At 49.2% G+C, this 20,470-nt stretch overlaps 1 protein-coding gene across 1 annotated transcript in view; it reads right to left on the reverse strand.

Annotated features, from left to right (window-relative positions):
* LOC144762121 (cullin-9-like) overlaps nt 1–20,470 on the reverse strand; it is a 343,786-nt gene that overhangs the window by 114,135 nt on the left and 209,181 nt on the right. Inside the window, exons 21-22 of the mRNA XM_078647249.1 lie at nt 12,112–12,245; nt 6,230–6,409 (exon numbers count right to left, since the gene is read on the reverse strand). Coding sequence (XP_078503375.1) covers nt 6,230–6,409; nt 12,112–12,245 — 314 coding nt within the window. The remainder of the gene's footprint in view (nt 1–6,229; nt 6,410–12,111; nt 12,246–20,470) is intronic.

The raw sequence follows: 20,470 nt of genomic DNA on the forward strand, positions 1-20,470 counted from the left end.
AGAACTTACTACCAATTATTGCACTTGTCCTGGTGGGGACTTCTTGGTAGATAGTGGCAGATAGCAACTACAAACTTTTTTCTCATCTATCCAAGTGATTCATGGCACAGAATCACTGTAGTCTCAGGAACGCAAAGATCAATGTATCACTTTGCATACACAGCACAAAAACAAATTCCTCAAGATTTCCCGTAAACTCAGGACTGAGTGCCGAGACTGGATCTGATGGCAGAAAAATAATTTTCAAGAGAGCGGGAGGCAAACTGGAATTCTTTGCAGATATTTTATAGAGCCTTCTAGACACCACCTAGGTTAATGTCCACCTATGCCAGCACGCTCTTTAAAGCACAAGTTACTACTTGTGTAACGATATATCTGTAAGAGACATTAGTTAGTGATGGATTCCTTACCTTAGAATATCCCCAGGCGTCAGACTGGATCCGGAAAGTTTTGCGTAGCAATACCCCTGCGCGTCGGTAGGCGTCATCCGCGGCTCCGCGTCCATCGTCAGCGTCGGAATGACGTCGTCGGAGTACTTAGACGCCGCCCATGCGTGCTGACGTCAGTTCTGATACACAGCTTTTCCGCGCCAGATACGCAGAGCCATGATAGAACCAACACTGGTGCCAAGAAACTAGGGCCCTGAAAGGGGATGACCTTAACCCTAGGTATCGGTTCGCAGAACGGGGAGGATGGGTGGGTCGGTAAGGAATCTATCACTAACTAATGTCTCTTACAGATATATCGTTACACAAGTAGTAACTTGTGCATCTGAAAGAGACACGTTAGTGATAAATTCCTTACCTTAGAATAGATACCCCAGCAATACCAACCCCGGTGGTGGGTCTGCAAACCAATAATCACACCAGAAAGTCCTGGAGGACGGAACGGCCAAAGAAGCCATCCCTCCGGACTTGACTGTCCAGGTAGTAGTGCCGTGCGAACGTGTGCAACGAGGCCCACGTAGCAGCCTGGCAGATGTCCTGCAAGGGGACTCCCCGGCCCAGGGCAGTTGTAGTTGCCATGGCCCGAGTGGAATGAGCCCTCAATCCAACAGGGGGCTCCTTCTTAGCCATGGAGTAACATGCCTGGATACACAAGATGATCCACCGGGAGATGGTCCTCTTGTGCACCGCCTTCCCCTTCTTAGCGCCCACGTAACCAACAAAGAGTTGGTCATCCACCCGGAACTGGCGTGTGCGATCCAAGTAAAATGAGAGCGCACGTTTTGGGTCCAGACGGTGGAGCCACTCTTCCTCTTTAGAGGGATGCGGAGGCGGAAAGAAGGTGGGCAAGGTAATGGACTGCCCGATGTGGAAGGCTGAGACAACCTTGGGCAGGAAAGATGGCTTGGTACGCAACACAACCTTGTCCGGATGGACAGAAAGGAAAGGTGGAGTACAAGAAAGGGCCTGGAGCTCACTCACTCTCCTGGCAGAGGTGATGGCAACCAGGAAAGCAGTCTTCAGAGTCAGAAGGCGAAGAGGACAGTTGTGAAGTGGCTCAAAGGGAGCGCACATCAGGAAAGTAAGAACAAGGTTCAAGTCCCACTGGGGCATCACGAAGGGAACAGGAGGGAACGTGTGTGTGATGCCCTTCAGAAAACGATTTACAATAGGGGACTTGAACAAAGAAGGTTGATCAGGCAGCCTTAGAAAGGCTGAAAGGGCAGAGAGGTAGCCCTTGACAGTGCCCATAGCAGAGCCCTTCTGGGCAAGAGAAAGAAGGAAGAGAAGAACCTCAGAAAGAGGGGCATTGAGAGGATCCACAGCCTTTGCTGTGCACCATGCCACAAATCTGTTCCACCTGCAGGCGTATACTGACTTTGTGGAGGGACGCCTGGCTGCCAGAATGACATTACAGACTTCGGGAGGCAAGTCAAATGGCCTCAACTGTCGCCGCTCAATCTTCAAGCTTGTAGGTGGAGACTGGACAGGTTTGGGTGGAGGACCGTCCCCTGCTGCTGCAACAGAAGGTCCTCCCGAAGAGGCAGACGAATCGGGGGATCAACTGACATGCTGAGTAGCTCGGCATACCAGTATCTTCGTGCCCAGTCCGGAGCCACAAGGATAACCTGGGCCCGGTCGCGCCTGATCTTCTTCAGCACTCTGGGCAGAAGTGGTATAGACGGAAAGGCGTACAATAGACCGCAGCTCCACTCGCGACGAAAAGCGTCTCCGAGCGAGCGCCGCCTTGGAAATTCCAACGTGCAGAACTGATGACATTGCGCGTTCTCTTCGGTGGCGAATAGATCTAACCAAGGCTCTCCCCACTGCTGAAAGAGGCCTTGCGCCACGTCCGAGCTCACACGCCATTCGTGATCCATCATGCACCGACGGCTGAGTTCGTCCGCCCTGGCATTTAGAGAACCTGCCAGGTGGTGAGCCACCAGGGTCACGCCCTGATGTTCCAGCCACTGCCAGAGGCGCAGAGCCTCCTGGCATAGGGTCCACGACCCCACATCGCCCTGTTTGTTGCAGAACCACATGGCGGTGGTGTTGTCCGTGAACACCTGCACTACACTCCCCCGGACAGAGGGGAGGAATGCCTTCAGTGCTAGACGAATCGCCCGTAACTCCAACAGGTTGATGTGAAGCCGGGCCTCCGCCGGAGACCAGAGTCCTCTGATCTCCACCTCTCCCATGTGACCTCCCCAGCCCTGGAGGGACGCGTCCGTCACAACTACGTGCTCCGGGCGGGGTAGGGAGAGGGATCTGCCACTGACCCAATCGCGGTCCGTGAGCCACCACTGCAACTGTCTCGCAGTGCCCTCCGAGATCAGGACGTGGTCGGACAGTTTGCCCTGATGCTGGGCCCACTGAAACTTCAGGTCCCACTGCAGAGCCCGCATCCGCCACCGGGCGTGATACACCAGAAGGATGCAGGAGGCCATCAGTCCCAGAAGCCGCAGCGTCAACCTGACCGAGACTCGGGATAAAGGCTGGAAGATTGGAATCAGAGCCTGAATATCCCGAACCCGCTGCTCGGGAGGATAAACCCGAAACTGCGCCGAGTCGAGAACCGCTCCGATGTAGAGGAGCTTCTGAGAGGGACACAGGTGCGACTTCGGCACATTGATGGAGAACCCCAGCAGGTGCAGGAGGTCGGCCGTAGTCTGGAGGTGGCTGACGACTGTCTGGGGCGAGCCCGCCTTTAACAACCAGTCGTCAAGGTAGGGGAAGACTGACACCCCTAACCTGCGCAGATGAGCTGCGACCACCGCCATCACCTTCGTGAACACCCGTGGGGCGCTGGTAAGGCCGAAGGGGAGCACGGTAAACTGAAAATGCTCGTGGCAACCGTGACCCGCAGGTAACGCCGGTGGGCCGGCAGGACGGGGATGTGAAAATAAGCGTCCTGCAAGTCCAACGCTACCATCCAGTCTCCGGGGTCCAGGGCAGCTAAGACCTGAGCCAAAGTCAGCATCTTGAACTTCTCTTGTCGGAGGAAGCCGTTGACGTTCCGTAGATCCAAGATAGGGCGCAGGCCCCCCTTGCCCTTCTTGGGCACCAGAAAGTAGTGGGAGTAACATCCACACCCTACTTCTGGCCCAGGAACGCGCTCGATGGCCCCCTTGGCCAAGAGGGCCGTGACTTCCTCTTGCAGAAGTTGCAAGTGATCCCTCGACACGCGGTGGAATTGCGGTGGCATGGCTGGAGGGGTCGCCTCGAACGGGAGGGAGTAGCCCCTTCGGACGATTTGGAGCAACCACCTGTCCGACGTGACAGTGCGCCAGTGGGAGTGGTGATGGCGAACCCTGCCTCCCACAGGCGTCACATGGGCCTGGAAACTCGGAAGGTTTTGAGGCAGGTGCTGCGGAGGGAGGTGTGGACTGGCCTCGCCGCTGACCCCGACCGCCGCCACGGCGGTTTCCACGGCCGCCACCAAGCTGCTGGGTATTCTGCAGTGCGTGGCTGGCAGCACGTGTGGGGACGCCCCTTCCGTGGCCACGAAAGGAGCGAAAGGCACACGATTGCTGGCGCGTGGCCGAAAGGCCTAAGGACTTGGCCGTAGCCCTGGAGTCCTTAAAGCGCTCCAGCGCATGGTCTGCCTTGTCGCCAAAAAGGCGACGGCCATCTAACGGCATGTCCAGAAGAGTGGCCTGGACATCGGCCGAAAAGTTGGTGGACCTCAACCATGCGTGGCGTCTAACTGCCACCGTCGTTGCCATCGCCCTGCCCAGTGAGTCCGTGGTATCCAGCCCACACCGGATAGAGTACCGTGCCGCATCTCGACCCTCCACAAGGGCTTGGGCGAGTTTAGCCCGGACCTCCTCCGGGCATTGTGGCAGCAAGTCCGCAACCGTGTCCCACAGGGTGTGGGTGTAGCGGCCCAAGAGACACGCGGTATTGACAGACCGCAGTCCCAAACTCAGGGACGAGAACACCTTCTTTCCGAACTGTTCATATCTTTTGGATTCCCGATCGGACGGGGCCGTCGGGAATGCGGTCTGGGATGTGGAGGCCTGGATAACCAGGCTCTCGGGGGTGGGATGGGTGGACAAAAAGTAAGGGTCGCCCGGAGCCAGGCAGTAGCGTCTGGCCACGTTCCTATCCACAGGCGGACCTGTGGCGGGCTTGGACCAAGTGCCCACAAGAACGTCACATAAGGCTTCATTAAACGGCAGCAGAGGATCACTGGAGCTTGCCTGCGGTTTAAGAACCTCAGTGAGGAGGTTAGTCCTCACGGCCGCAACGGGGAGCGCAAGGCCCAAGGCCTTGGCTGCCCTCGTTAACACTACGCTATAAGCAGCCCCCTCCTCCGTAGCCATGGTGGGAGGGGAGACAAATCCAGTGTCTGGCGAGGTGTCAATACCACTGGCCTCCCCAAGCTCATATGTCCAGTCCTCTTGAGACTGGTACTCCTGTGCCAGAGGGTCCTCAGACCCCTTCCAATCACCTCCGTCACCAGTCTCCTGTAACCCAGGGTCAACAGACTGGGCCTCCTCATGGAAATAAAAATCTCCAAAGGCCGTCTGAAGCGGCGCCCAACGGCGCCACTCCGGCACCAGAGTCGGACCGAAGGGAAGATTGGGGACGGCGTCCACAATGGGCGCCGGGGGCGACACCCTCGGGGCCGGCGCCGGTGAGGTCGTGAGGTCGACCGGCGACGACCCGGATCCGGAAGCGGGTCCGGTGAGGTCCTGCGGCGCCGGGACCGAAGTCGCCGGCGGCGGGGCCGAAGCGCCCGACCCGCTAGGGCCTCCAGCCGGGACCGCTGGGCCCGAAGGCGCCGCGGGACCCGGCTGAGGAGGGAGGGACCTCATGGCCATGAGGAACCGCTCGACCTCCTCCGTCGTCGCGCCGTGCCCAGGGACCCGAAGGTGTGGGGCAGGCGGCGACGCTTGCGACTCTCTTGGAGCCGCGTGGGCGGTGTCGCCCGAACCCCCGGCCGCATCGTGCGAGCGTTGGGGTGGGTCGGAGGAGCGATGATGCCGCTCCGACCTCTCATGCCTCTTACCTGAGGACTTGGATCCCGACGACTGACGTCCACTCCCGGAGCTGCGGGGACTCCGACCCCGCGACCGGTCCCTCGGCCTCCCGTGGGACCGGGACCTGGAATGGCGCGGGGCCGACTGTCGGAGCTCGAGCCGCTTGCGGGACCGCTCCTGCCTAGCCTTCGACGTCAGGGCCCGGCAGTCGGAGCAGGTGCGGTCGTCGTGGTCGAGGCCTAAGCACTTCAGGCACCGGCGATGGGGGTCCATGACCGACTTCAGTCGGTCGCACTTCGAACAGGGCTTGAACCCGGGCATCCCCACCGGCACCGTTGGAGTCGAAGACTCGAGTAGAGAAATGATCAAAAAGATCAAAAAGTTTAGTCAAAAAATGACTAGGGGTAGAGCTTCTCCGGATCTGCGCTAGCTGGCGCGGAAAAAAGAAGAACTGACGTCAGCGCGCATGGGCGGCGTCTAAGTACTCCGACGACGTCATTCCGGCGCTAACGACGCCGACGACGGACGCGGAGCCGCGGACGACGCCTACCGACGCGCAGGGGTATTGCTACGCAAACATTTCCGAATCCAGTCTGATGCCTGGGGATATTCTAAGGTAAGGAATCTATCACTAACGTGTCTCTTTCAGATATCAAATTACAATAATCATTTTGGATCTGAGCACTCAACGGCATGAATACACAAGCATGTGCATCTAAAGCACAATAAAATATATATGTTCTGTTGCTATTTTAATGACACTTTAGCAGCCTCCAAGGATTCTCATCATGACCTGACCTGCTTTGGCGGGCGGCCTCAACTCCTCCACGTTGCTGATGTCCACGTGGACCAGCAGGTGGCTCAGCTGCCGCACTCTGGAGTTGAACTTGGTGGCTCTGCACTTGGCACGTCGGCACTTCTCAGAGTTCTCCAGGTAATCATTAAGGAGCCAGGACAGCGGGCTCTTGCCACTGGCATCTGAAAAAGAGGGAGAGGAAACAGTGAGACACTACTGGTAGATACGAGTCAGACAGGTGGACATGCTCCCCCATCCCTCAGGGGAAACACTTCTATGTTTTAATGATTTGTAAGTTCTTATAAAGAAAATAATCAGAATATAAAAATGCATCCAATTAACAAACACAAAAGAACTGATACATCTGGTATACTGTCAGTCATGTGTTAAAAAAAGAGTCTTGCTTCAAACAACGAGAATACGTCACTGACAGAAAAAACTGTGACTTCACAGGAACATTTCTGTACTGTACTACCATGACATTGACAAATATGTTGACAGTCTGACTATATAGCTACAACGCTCCTTAAGATGACAGATAAATAACAACTTATTCTAAAAGGAAAGTTTGGCGACTATAAACAAGGCACACAAGCGCATCATCAACATGCATTGTTTTGAGGGCAGGTAGGAATGGCAACCTGCTGAAGAAAGGTTTTTGATCACAAGCTCGAGAACTATTCTAATGACCGTGCAGTCAGATATTGCAGCAGCAGTACAGAGGAGCAAGATATATGGGGGGGGGGGGGGGGGGGGGGGGGGGGGGGGGAGTGTGTGTGTGTGTGTGTGTGTGTGTGTGTGTGTGTGTGTGTGTGTGTGTGTGTGTGTGTGTGTGTGTGTGTGTGTGTGTGTGTGTGTGTGTGTGTGTGTGTGTGTGTGTGTGTGTGTGTGTGTGTGTGTGTGTGTGTGTGTGTGTGTGTGTGTGTGTGTGTGTGTGTGTGTGTGTGTGTGTTTTATGGATAAATCAAGAGTTCCCAATGAAAATACATTTTATGTTTAATTAATACCTTTCAAAGCTATTCATTGAACATAGATTAAATGTATTAGAAATAAAGGCTCATGAGCACTGCGTTTGGTGTGCGAGTTACGTTTTCCGCGACTGTTGTGCACATTCCGGATCATGGAGTTCACTTTAATTTGTGAATGTTAGTGTGTTTTTTTAAAATTCTAATTCGTAACCATATCAATATTTTAATTGTATATTTTAGGACATGAGTGTGATTATATATATATATATATATATATATACGGCATTCCAAGCCTTTTCAGGCTTGGAATGCCGCATAAATTATGCAAAAACAAAAGGAAGTAGGGAACTCAGGGTAGTTTACGAGTTGCAGGTGGAGAACAGCTCCGATATATGGAACACTCTACAACACCACTAACAGTCTAAAACAGCTCGCCTCAAATGTAGGTTTTTCTAGCAAAGTTTTTAAGCTCAGGATTAGTTTAGTGCCACCCACTGTGAGCTAGCAAAGTAACAAAGTCCTTTGCCATTTTTGCAGCAAAATCTTTAAGCATATGTAGGAACTTGACTCTTTGGGACATGGTCAGACCCCACATTTTGCCTGGAAAATGATGCAACTTTGACTAGCAGTGCCCAGGGTCCCTGCCAACCAGGTCCACTGTTCCAGAGCTCGTTCCCTAAACGTTCCTTTTGATCCTCAATTGGCACAACTTCAATGGCCCTTGTAAGTCCCTGGTAGATGGAATCCCTGGTACCGAGGGCTTTGGCACTGAAGAGGGACCCCAAGGGCGGCAGCAAACTTTGTGCCACCCTAGGGTCCCCTCACCAAGGCCCTGCACTCTGCCATTGCAGACAGCGTGCCTTGGTGCACACCATAGTGAAGAGTCGACCTAGCACACATCCCTGTGTGCCATGTCCACAGATACTGCATGGGATATGGGTAAGTCACCCCTAAAGCAGGCCTTGCAGTCCCAAGGCAGGGTGCACTATATCTCCTGTGAGGGCATATCGGCCTGAGCAGATATGCCCCTGCAATATCCATGTCGATTCCTGAACAGTGTACGTGAACAGGGAAGCCATAGTGAGTACATGGGCTGGACACTCGTCATTACGAGTGTCCCAGCTCCATGGTGGCTTCACTGAATTACGGGATGTTTGGCACCAAACATCTGATTTTAATGAACCTGCACTGACTCCAGTGTCAGATTTATTAAATATTGCACAAAGAGGACCCCTTAGGGGGGTCCCCTGAAACCTACTAACCCACTGGTGTGTGCCCGACTGGTCCCCGCCGGCCCGCCACCTCTAGACATGTTGCTGAACTCCTGAGGTGGGAGCCTCGTGCTCTTGTGAGTCAGAAACAAAGCCTGCTCTGGGTGGAGGTGCTTCACAGCTCCCCCTGCAGGTGCAGCATAGTAGGACGGCGAGCCTCAGAGGCTTCCCATCCTCTGTTATGCGACCACTGGCAACTCCAACTAGTGGAGCTGCCCGTTCACTGTCCATGCTCCATCCCTAAAGTGCTCGGAGCTGAAGTAGACCCACTCAGTTTCACTTCCCTCCATCTTGAATTGAGGGAAACTAGTCAAGCAGAATCAGTGATATCCCCCCCCCCCAATTGGGTGAGCATTTAGAGGGTGTAGTTACCCTTAAGGTAAGTAGTCTATTGACTAATACCTGGCACTCCCTTTAAATGCCCCTAAATGCAGTGTTTAGGTGGCCCTCCTAAGCCCTGATCTTCGGTTCCTAAGGTCCTAAGGGGGACAGGACACCACAGAGCTGCGAAAGCAGATAAAACTGCAGAAAGTACCTGACTTGGCCACAGCCCCACTGGTCTGCCTGCAGCCCTTGACGAAAACTGCACCAAAGTCGACTTGTCCTTACAGCAACCTCCAAAACCTTATGAGGACAGCCTGCCTTGAAAAGAGATCAAGACCTTCAGAGAACAGCGGAACTGTTCAGAAACAGCAAAGTTCAAGCAAGGCCTCTGTGACCTGAAGAACCGTGAAACCCGAGACCTCCGGCCCGAGTTGAAGGCCCACCAGTACCAACAAGGTTTCTCAGCACTCCAGAGCCTGAGTCCACTGTTGGCTGACCCCTCCTGAACTCCTCGCCATCACCTACAGCCTCTGCACAGAGACCCTCTCAATCGCGACCTGCCCAATTAAGTCATTTCCGACACCAAAAGGCACCCCTGTACTCGTCAACCCTGGGCCTTGGTAAAGGGGACCAAAGGTGTCCCTACGTCCCCGAGCATCAAAACTTACCTCTTCAGCTGTTGGGTTCCCCCAGACCGGCCACCTGGACTGAGCTTGCAACCCTTTTCCGATTTGGCCTTTCTCTACTGACTTGCATTGGGCGCCTGATGCTCTATTAACACCCTGCACCCGGAAGTCCTAGTGCTGCTGCTGGTGCATTGTTGGTGCTGATTTGGACCTTGACCAGTGCTCGTCTGAACCCCTAGAGACTGGTCTCCCAAACCGCTGTTACTTACCTGTACGATACCAAAGGGGATGATGGACGGAGCGTTTGAACAAACCAATCCTCATCTCCCAGTCAACTGATCTGGGTTTAATCCATCACCGTTCTTTAGCCCACTCTGCCACCCCAGTTCAGACATGGCCATATGCAAATCAGTCTGACCCTGTGCCTCATGGGAACAGTCCAGCCCGAACTGCCAAGCCAAGTCTTCCATGGACAGGAAACAAGCATCCTGGGACTGGTTTTGAATTCATAATCCTCATCAGCCAGGCTATCTTGAATCCAGTGGCCAAGTGAGCAAGGAACTCACGTCTGAGCATACCCTGCCACACTTATGGCGGCCAAAGCGGTACAAAAGGGGGTGGTGATGGACGGAGCATCTGAACCAATCAAACACTCACACCCAGTCAACAGATCTGGGTTTAATCCATCACCGTTCTTTAGCCCACTCTGCCACCCCAGTTCAGACATGGCTATATGCAAATCAGTCTGACCCTGTGCCTCATGGGAACAGTCCAGCCCGAACTGCCAAGCCATGCCTTCCCTGGACCGGAAACAAGCTTCCGAGGACCGGTTTCTGGCATTTCAGCCGTCTTCAGCCCGGCTTGCTTGAATCCAGTGGCAAAGTGAGCAAGGGACTCACGTCTGGGCATATGACTATTTTAGGGTACAGATTGTGAACTGCGCCACTTCCAGAAGTCTGAGTGAGCTCAGCTTGTGGGTGGGTGTTGACAGCTCTGAGGCCGAATGCAGTACTAGTTTCACACAATGGCTGCCAGTGGGCACTAAGATGATCACTCTAAAGGTACGTGTAATCCTCTCTTCTATGCAGAGCACACGGAGAAATTGCAAATGAAAGCAGAACTACAAGCGTGCAGGCAGGGGCTGGAACATGGCCAGTTTCGCATGCCCATCTGGGTGAGGTGTGGCCAAGGCTGTAGGGCCTTTTTGATCCCAAAATCCTACTGAAACTCTCCATTTGGATACCTCATGTCACCTCTCTCCTCTTCGACACTAGTTTACACTCTCTCCTCTGTACACATTTTCTTTAATCAGTTTAGGATATGAGGTGGGATCCAGCCGCTATTATTAAGGATCTGAGCCAGCATTAGTGAAATACGCTGGTTGCTCAGCGGCACGGCTTGGCATGCGAGTACAACTGTCCGAGAGGAAGTGCCACTGCTTGCTTTGGTGTAAATCTGTTCGGTGGTTTTTGAGAAATTAGGGTTTTAAAAGTGATCTAATCTATGATAAATTATGAAGTTATCTCAACGATCTAACTTGACTGGATAAGGAAACCTTTCCATCCAACACCCTTTTCGGTTCTGTAAAATCCAAGTTTGTGGACATGAACCTACGATTGGCTGGATGTAGAGAGAAATCTGTTGTGGGCATTTCAGTGTTTAGTGTGTCGGTCAAAGAGTCCTTAAAAACAGATTGAAAAGTTCTAAAAGGGGGCAACACCAGCATCCCCTCACCCCCAAACTCAAGTAAGATGGTCCCAAAGGAGAATAAATATACAAAGTTTTATGTTTCATGGAGTCCCAGCAAAGCCTCTGAAGTCTGCCAAACCGCGCCACACATCTGCAAACCTGCAGCAAAAGCTCTTTTGTTCAAATTCCCAAAAGCTGTTCACTGCAGGAGCTGGCCACCTGCTGAGATTGGGGTGCAGAGCCTGGGCACAGGCCAGGCCCAAAGGCCAACCGCGCATACCCCCTTCCCTTTAATATATACCTATTGGCCCCAGGAGATGCACACACCAAAGGCGGTGTGTGGTGTGTGGTTGGAAGCCTCCTGGGAGTTTGGCCACTGGTCCTGGTGGCAGGCCACTTATGTTTAAGAGAGACTACATCTGAATGAGTTTCATGGAAGATGAACAAATGTTCTCAGACATCACAGAACGTAAGCAACTTTACAAAGAGAAGTAGACCAGTGCTCTTCACCAGTGCTTAATTTAAGCCTGTGGGTGCTGGTGGGGGGCACTGGGCACTCATTTTTGGCAGCCGGCACCTATTTTACCTCATCAGACAAAGCTTAAGAGAAAGAGTTAGGAAAATACATAAATGGGAAAAAAGGAGGAAGAGAACGACAGAAAAACTGTCCCCAAGGTAAAAAGTGGAAACCCACAAGAGGGAGATAAATGGGAAGGGACTGCCTGGCAGTGGATTAAAGAGGCCGGAGGTGGGTTCAGGACTACCCAGCCTCGACGTCTGGCATGCTGACATTTAAAAGCAATGGCCGCCGGCTTCTATGCAGTGCTCTGGGCACCGGCAGTCATTACTTTACAAATGAATCACTGCTCTTCACAGGTGATGTGAGAGACTGAAACATTTACATCAAACAGTTGCTGCTAGGGGGTTCCATGGGTTAGTGAACCATGGGGGTACACACTATTCTAAATAAAGATTTGTCAGTCCTACATGGAAAGCTTCGGAGTACCTGGGGTGGTGATGTTCTGCACGAGAGGGTTGATGAGGGCTTCCCAGCACGTCCTGCCCAAAGCCTGCGCTGCCTCGTCATCAGGAAGGAAGCGATCCGCGAACACCTGTTCATGCCGAAGAGCACTGTTCAACCTGAGCAAGGAAAAATCAGAATACGCAGGGCAATAAGTAAATAAGTACATTTTTATTGTATATAGTTAATTAAAACCTTTACAATTATTGTGCAAAAATCTTCGAACTGGCATTTAAAAAATAAGAAAAAATACATAGGCAATCTATACAATCATATTTTTTAAAAAGATTGGCGTTGTCTTGGGTTCTAAACTATTATTTACACCTCAGTCCTTTGGTTTTGAGCATTTGATCTCATGCCCTGTTTTTCGGTTTTCTGTAATAAAAGGCTAACTTACTGCAAGAATCTGGTAGCCCTGCATGCTACCTGTAACGGTTGACTATTGAGTGCTAACACCACTGCTGGCCGACATGATCTAATTTGAAATGTGCAAAATGCGTGTAATAGATAGAAACGTCTCAGGTTATTCCGCGATGGGCAAATACACAGTAAATGAACCACGGCGCAATAATGGTGTAAAACTAATGAAAAACAACATCTGTTGCTATTGACAACAGATCATCTCTTAATCAATCTTATCTTTGGCAGACATGCATGAATCTTGGTAGAGTGAACAACTTTCTGAACAGCCCTGAATCCTTGCTTCGGTTTGTAATGTGACATGCAGCTCCAGCACTACTCCAGAGAGGAATTGCAGCCAGTCAGTCAAAAACACTTTATTCGATTAATTAAAATCATAATAGTACATAAAAATACACAATGCAAAACACGACGTTACATAAAAAAAAGCAATTTTTTTTAATTTTTTTTTTTTAAACGATGCAGTTTGTAAGTGGGTGAGAGATTTTCATGTAGTGATAAAAACGGCGAGAATAAAGGCAATAATTAATCATTAGGATATGTAAAATCAGGCAACATTAATCAGTAACGAAAATCTCCTGCGTTTAAGGCGTACAGCAGCGACTAAAAAACTAGCAATATAGAAAATATCCCCAAGCAGACTTAAGCATTTGCAAACACCAAAGGGCTGGTTTAACTTGTAAAAAAAGCCCTTGTCCCTCAAAAATGTCTTTCGAATATCAGAGTAGAAATCACAAAACATAATAAAATGCATATTTTGGCCAGCTCTGACACACACAGTCACTGACGGGGTCTTGTACCTACCGTTGCCAGTGTCAATAATGAACACAACAATCTGCCTCAGAGGCCCCTACAAGACTTTTGTGATAGGTGGAAAAAACAAAAGAGGTATGACCTCCAGGATGCAGGGGCCTACCAACTAGGTGAGTGCAAAGGGGCCCTGCATGGGTTACGAGCTTCAAAGCGGTTCCAATGTGCCACGACTTATGTCAGCTCATGGTAAAATCAATTCAAATTAAAACAATAAAGTCTCATGCAAAGGGAGCGAGAGGGAGAAACAAAACAGAAGGCAGAAGATATTTTGGGAGGTTATGAAACTTAATTATGCGGGCTGTCTGTTTCACTCTTTTTATAGACTGATAATATTTCTGCACCTTTCCAAGTTAAAGAAATCAATCAATCAAGCGTTTGCTAAGTGCGACTACTCATCCATAAGGGTCTCAAGGCGCTGGGGGTGGAGGGGTGCAGGTTCCAGTCCATCAAGGAGGGGGTCTTTCAAAGAGCCAGGTTTTGAGGTTTCTCGTGAAGATGGGGAGCGAGGTTGTCTGTCCGAGGTGGAGCGGTAGGGCGCTGCAGGCTCGGGCCGCGAGGAAGGAGAAGGAGCGGCCTCCCGATCTGGTCTTTCGGGTGCGGGGGACCACGGGATGGGAGAGCTGGGCTGATCGTAGGGTCCTTGGGGCTGCTTGGAATCTGAGTCGGCTGTTCAGGTGTGCTGGTCCGGTGTCGTGGAGAGCCTTGTGTGAAGAAATGGGGTGTCCTTCCAGACTGGCGTTGGGTAAGAGCTTTATGTATGGTGCCCATACTTGTGTTTCAAATTGCAAGAACTCCCCTGGGATGTTGCCAGGACCAAGTGCCTTGTCTTGCTTTATGCTTTGGTTAGCCTTCATCGTAGTAAAGCATTTGCTTAGGGAAGGGATGATGTATTGTGGAATTAGCGATCATGCTTGGTCTATGCTCCTTTCCAGAGTCAGGCGCCAGCGATTCTAAAGCCTCAAAGGCCCTGCTATAAATGCATGCCAGCTTTTCTTGGGATTGAAAGATCTGAACCCATTTAATCGTCAATCTGCTGTTTGACAAGGACAGTTCCTTACACACAACCGAGGCTGTATGAACCTCATCACATTCTGAGAATATTCCATGGATAAGAGTAAGACATCTATGGCTGCTCTCGGAGTGCGCAATAATTTTACTATCTATTAGAAGTACTTCGAGAATATATATTCTACTTGACCGCGTAATTCTATTAAAGGTGTGGTGTCCCTTTGGGTCTGATTGTGTGCGACCTTTAAAAGCTAAAACTCCAAGGGGCATAGTTGGTGCTAACATTTGAGTTGCTGTTGGAGTCCACCTTTTTATTGGAGGGGAGTCTAAACCAGGGATCCCCCATATAGCATCTTCCCACCCTGTGATGGAAAAGTCGCTGTCATCCAGTGTAAGTAAATTTTTTATTGTTTATGATTAATAAAAACCCTTACAAAAATACACTCTGATAAAACATTTTTGATTAGTTACCCTTTTCAGTCAATGCTCTTATAAAATTTACATCTATTATAAAAAGTGCAGGAATGTTCGAGTAGGGAAGAGTTCCCGGTGTGACAATTTTCCTCTAAACAATCAGAGTCTGTGCACAGATTACATTTCCGAAAGGTTGAAGTTTTTGTTGTTTTTAGTTCCCACAGCATTACACCTGGCCTTGCATAGATGCCACTAGTTTCAAGAACTTGACTAACTTCCCAGTTAGCTGCGGGTCACTTGGGTTGAACCAAGCAAGCCCTGCGTGTCTCCGGGTCCGTATGCCTCGCCCGTTAAAGTGGCTTTTTAGGAGGTCTGCCCTTTCCTATTTTAGATTAATGAAGGAGCATATCACATGTTCAATATCTTCATTTCAATCTCCGCATAACCTACATCATTTCTCACAGTTCTCTCTCAGCCACGGTGGAAGATGTGGAATGGCAGGAAGGATTCCTAACCTGTATTTTAAAAAGGATTCTTTTGACCTCCTGGAGTTTCCCAGGTCGAAGTACGCCTGTGGCCCAAATAGTTTGTAGCTGCTCAGAGTCATCCGTGCGTGGCTCCGATGTGATAGGGTGGCCTTGTCCTCTATAAAAGAAAGTTTCTTGATAACTTTATTTACAATAACCTTAAAGTGCGAGTGCATTGTTGGAACTTCTGATAGTTCTGTGGATGTTGTAAATATTGATGTTTAATCCCCAATTCAGGTGCAAATTCATTCCAAGTATGTCCACTGTTTAAATGTACTAAATACATTGCCCCATATGGTGAGCCCACCAGATGCCATGGGGGTTCCTTTAGCAGAGGCGCTGATATGAACATTTATAAAACCAGATCTATGACCGGGGTTGTACACCACCGCTCCTGAAAGATGCAGGTGTTGCAGAGGTCTACACAAGCTCCCCAGTCTCGGCTCTTTCGTTTAGATCGGATTCTTGCTCAAATCCATCATAATAGATCTCAACTTCTTGTCACCTTGTCCTGTTGCCTGTACTCTTTTTCTATGTAGACCGAGTTAGTACCATCAGCAGGCAAATACCTATCTTTACCCGTTTTAGTAGCTAAGGGCTCATGATCTAAAATACTCATGGGCTCGCTGGACAAATTCAGGGAGAACTGCTGAATAATAATTCCTGAAAAATACATATTTTAAATATGTTTTATCATTTTCTTAAGTTTAAATCATAATAAAAATGATTTGACACCAGAGCGTGTTCAGGAACAAAGGACTACAACTGATGAAAGGAAGTGAGCGATGTAAAAAGGGAAACTTGATGTCTAACCCACAAGTCAGTCGGAGGCCTCACTACCCTTAAGAACACAAATTACTCATTTTAAATATTTGGTAAATGGGACAAAATAGCTTCCTGCACGTGTAACAAAGTGTTCTCCACCGTATTTACATTTTACAATTACCTATGTCTGCCCTAAATCTTACTATTTCAAAATGAAGGAGATTTTAAGCAACAGAGATGCCTTCACCATCATTACACCCAGGATATGAACCTGCAGAACTGAACCCTGCGGGACTGCCCCAATCCTGCTCGAATTTAGCAAAGACATTAGGATACAGCTCCTCAAAGAACACTCAAGATCACGGTGCATTAACAGTCCACTTTTAGTCTTAGGAACCAGCTGCCCCTCCAGCCATATGTTGTCTGGGTCTTTGCCTTTGACCCTATACAACACTTCGCTGCCTTTTAGCTATGTTGGCGGAATATACACACCAAATTGTTATTTTGTGATTTGTAAAGCGGACAGCTACCTTAAGAAAGGTTTCCCAGCGCGAGTCTCCTCACAGTATCTCCAGCCACTTCAAAATACCCATTGAAATCGGTGGTGGAAATTAAACAGCTCAGAACAACCACATTTTCAGAATCTTAAGAAAAGCTGAAAGTGATTGACAAGCTTTCTGTGTCTGTGGCAAGGTGTTCCAGAGTTTGAGTCCTAAAAATTCAAAACCTCTACCACCTTGCCGAGCTTTCTTAACTCTTGGAACTACTGCCAAGTGCAGATGGCTTCAACGAGGGAGCGTTTGAGTGTCGATCAGGACATAAGATGTCTCAGGTACAATGGCCCGGTTTGAAAAAGGCCTTTATACATGTAGCATAAGGCCTTAAATTGGACTCGGCAATCAATTGGAAGCCAGTGAAGAGTTGGTAACAAAGTAGCTGAAGATGAGAATTTGGGAGGATGGAGGAAAATGCAAGTGGGCATGGTCTGAACAATCTTAAGCCGCTTCAGTTAAGATTGAGTGACACCCAGACACAGAACACTGCCGGATTCTGATCTGGAAACTACCAGAGCCTGGACAACGGTTCTTTTTGTCTGACATGGGTATACAGGCCAAGGTTTTTCTTAGCCATTTTAGGATGCTGAAGCACAAAGCAGCTACTTTTTTGATCTGCTGTTGACTCATGGAGAGCTTATCATCGAACCGTACCCGAAGGTTTTTCACCACTTTTGCAGGGGAAGGAGTGGAACCCATGGTCGACGGCCACGGATATGGGCCCCAACGATGGGGGTGGTAGCCCAACAGCAGAACCTCAGTCTTGTCCCCATTCAGTTCCAATGAATTGGTGTTCAACCATATTGAAACTTGGACAAGACAGCTGTTGATGGCTTCTGCATTGTGGTTATCCTAAGACGATAAGGAAACCTCAACTTGGGTATCATCTGCGCAGGAAAACAGGCTGAGCCCATAAGAGTCAACAATCTCTGCTAGAGGTCGAACATGGAGATTAAAGAGAGGTGGGTGCAGTGTGGAACCCTGTGGCACCAATGAAATGAGCAGGTGCGGTCTAGCTCTGTATCGGTGCGAGTGGACCTGGAAGGTATGGTTGTGCAAGAAGGAGCTTAACCAGGACAGGGCCAGACCTTGAATTCCCATTTCACTGAGTCTGACCAATAAAGTAGAATGATTAACAGTGTCAAATGCGGCTCTGAGATCTAAAGTATTGGTGCAGCAGCCCCCCACCTGACCTCCCCCAAGCTTACCCACAACAGCAGGAGGGCAGGGATCCAGCGCAGAAGCCTGATCGGATCTTTAATATTGGAGAACTAAATTCCGTCACACTTAAAGGGTGAAAGATGTTCATGTCGCCATTCCCGCCGGAGGAAGCTACAGTATGACTAACAGTAGGCATGCTGGACAAAGTTTTCTGAATATCTACAACTTTTTTTAGGAAGAAGTCCACAATTTCCTCACATTGAGTTTGTGAGAGGTAAAGTGTTTTATTGATCTGATAAATTCTTCACCACTTTAAAAATAATTTTTGGGCTATTTTTGGCCAGAGTGATTTTATCGGCATAGAATTTGGATCTACCTGTTCCGCATTGTTTTTGATAGTCTTTAGGGCCAGGTTATATCTTACTTTGTTCTTATTTCTATCAGTTTTCTGCCAATCTCTTCGAGACTTTCACATCGTTTTTTAGTTTCATACAGCACATCATTATACGATGGATGAGGAGGAAGACTTCTATGATGTTTCCTGCTTGTAGTAGGAACTAAAACATCGAATGATGATCTGAGCCGGGAATCAATGGTGTGCGTATCTGATTCAAATGAGCGGCTCATTGCGGGGCCAATGTCTTCCATTAAAGAGTTAAAAGTAGGAACATTAAGCTTTGACCAGTTTGTATCAGTAGATAAACTCTAAATCTCCCGACAGCCGGGTCCTGAATGAACGGGAAGAGAAACAGAGACTCCAAAAGGATTAGTCCAGGTCAACTGAAGAGGTAGATCAGCCGGTAAGCTCTCTAGGTTGGAACAATGGGGTCCAGCGTATGGCCAGCTACAGGGGTAGGAGAGCTCGTAATGAGCTAAATGTTAGGAGCTGCAAAACCTTCTATTAACGAAGAGGCCATAGATCAGTTCGCCTTGTCAAAGTGTATGTTCAGATCACCCAGAAGAGTGAAATTTGGAGGATAGGTGATGAAAGAACTTCCACAATACTGGAATTCCATTTAGCCGGACAACCTGGTGGTTGGTAGATGAGGGCTCCCAACAAGGTGAAGTTCTTAGTTAATGACAAAGAAAATAAAGATTCTACATTCTACATCTTCCGCCCCATAGATAAGGCTTTACATTCTACAGCTTCCGATCCACAGAGAAGGCTTTACATTCTACAGCTTCCGATCCACAGAGAAGGCTTTACATTCTACAGCTTCCGATCCACAGAGAAGGCTTTACATTCTACAGCTTCCTCTCCATAGAGAAGGCTTTACATTCTACAGATTCCGCTCCATACAGAAGGCTTTACATTCTACAGCTTCCTCTCCATAGAGAAGGCTTTACATTCTACAGCTTCCTCTCCATAGAGAAGGCTTTACATTCTACAGCTTCCGATCCACAGAGAAGGCTTTACATTCTACAGCTTCCGATCCACAGAGAAGGCTTTACATTCTACAGCTTCCGATCCACAGAGAAGGCATTACATTCTACAGCTTCCGCTCCATAGAGATGGCTTTACATTCTACAGATTCCTCTCCATAGAGAAGGCTTTACATTCTACAGCTTCCGATCCACAGAGAAGGCTTTACATTTTACAGCTTCCTCTCCATAGAGAAGGCTTTACATTCTACAGATTCCGCTCCATACAGAAGGCTTTACATTCTACAGCTTCCTCTCCATAGAGAAGGCTTTACATTCTACAGCTTCCTCTCCATAGAGAAGGCTTTACATTCTACAGCTTCCGATCCACAGAGAAGGCTTTACATTCTACAGCTTCCGATCCACAGAGAAGGCTTTACATTCTACAGCTTCCGATCCACAGAGAAGGCATTACATTCTACAGCTTCCGCTCCATAGAGATGGCTTTACATTCTACAGATTCCGCTCCATACAGAAGGCTTTACAATCTACAGCTTCTGCTCCATAGAGAAGGCTTTACATTCTACAGCTTCTGCTCCACAGAGAAGGCTTTACATTCTACAGCTTCCGCTCCGTAGAGATGGCTTTCCATTATACAGATTCCGCTCCATACAGAAGGCTTTACGTTCAACAGCTTCCGCTCCACAGAGAAGAAATTACATCATATAGCATCCACCCCATAGAGAAGGCTTTACATTCCACAGCTTCTGCTCCATAGATAAAGCTTGACATTCTGCAACTTCCGCTCCACAGAGAAGGCATTACATTCCACAGCTTCCGATCCACAGAGAAGGCTTTACATTCTACAGCTTCCGATCCACAGAGAAGGCTTTACATTCTACAGCTTCCGATTCACAGAGAAGGCTTTACATTCTACAGCTTCCGATCCACAGAGAAGGCTTTACATTCCACAGCTTCTGCTCCATAGATAAAGCTTGACATTCTGCAACTTCCGCTCCACAGAGAAGGCATTACATTCCACAGCTTCCGATCCACAGAGAAGGCTTTACATTCTACAGCTTCCGATCCACAGAGAAGGCTTTACATTCCACAGCTTCTGCTCCATAGATAAAGCTTGACATTCTGCAACTTCCGCTCCACAGAGAAGGCATTACATTCCACAGCTTCCGCTCTATAGAGAAGGCTTTACATTCTATAGCTTCCGCCCCATAGAGAAGGCTTGACATTCTACAGCTTCCTCCCCATAGAGAAGGCTTTACATTCCACAGCTACCCACGTCAGCAACGTGTTGTTCAGATG

Source organism: Lissotriton helveticus, chromosome 6 (assembly GCF_964261635.1).
Source record: "Lissotriton helveticus chromosome 6, aLisHel1.1, whole genome shotgun sequence".
NCBI classification, from domain to species: Eukaryota; Metazoa; Chordata; class Amphibia; order Caudata; family Salamandridae; genus Lissotriton; species Lissotriton helveticus.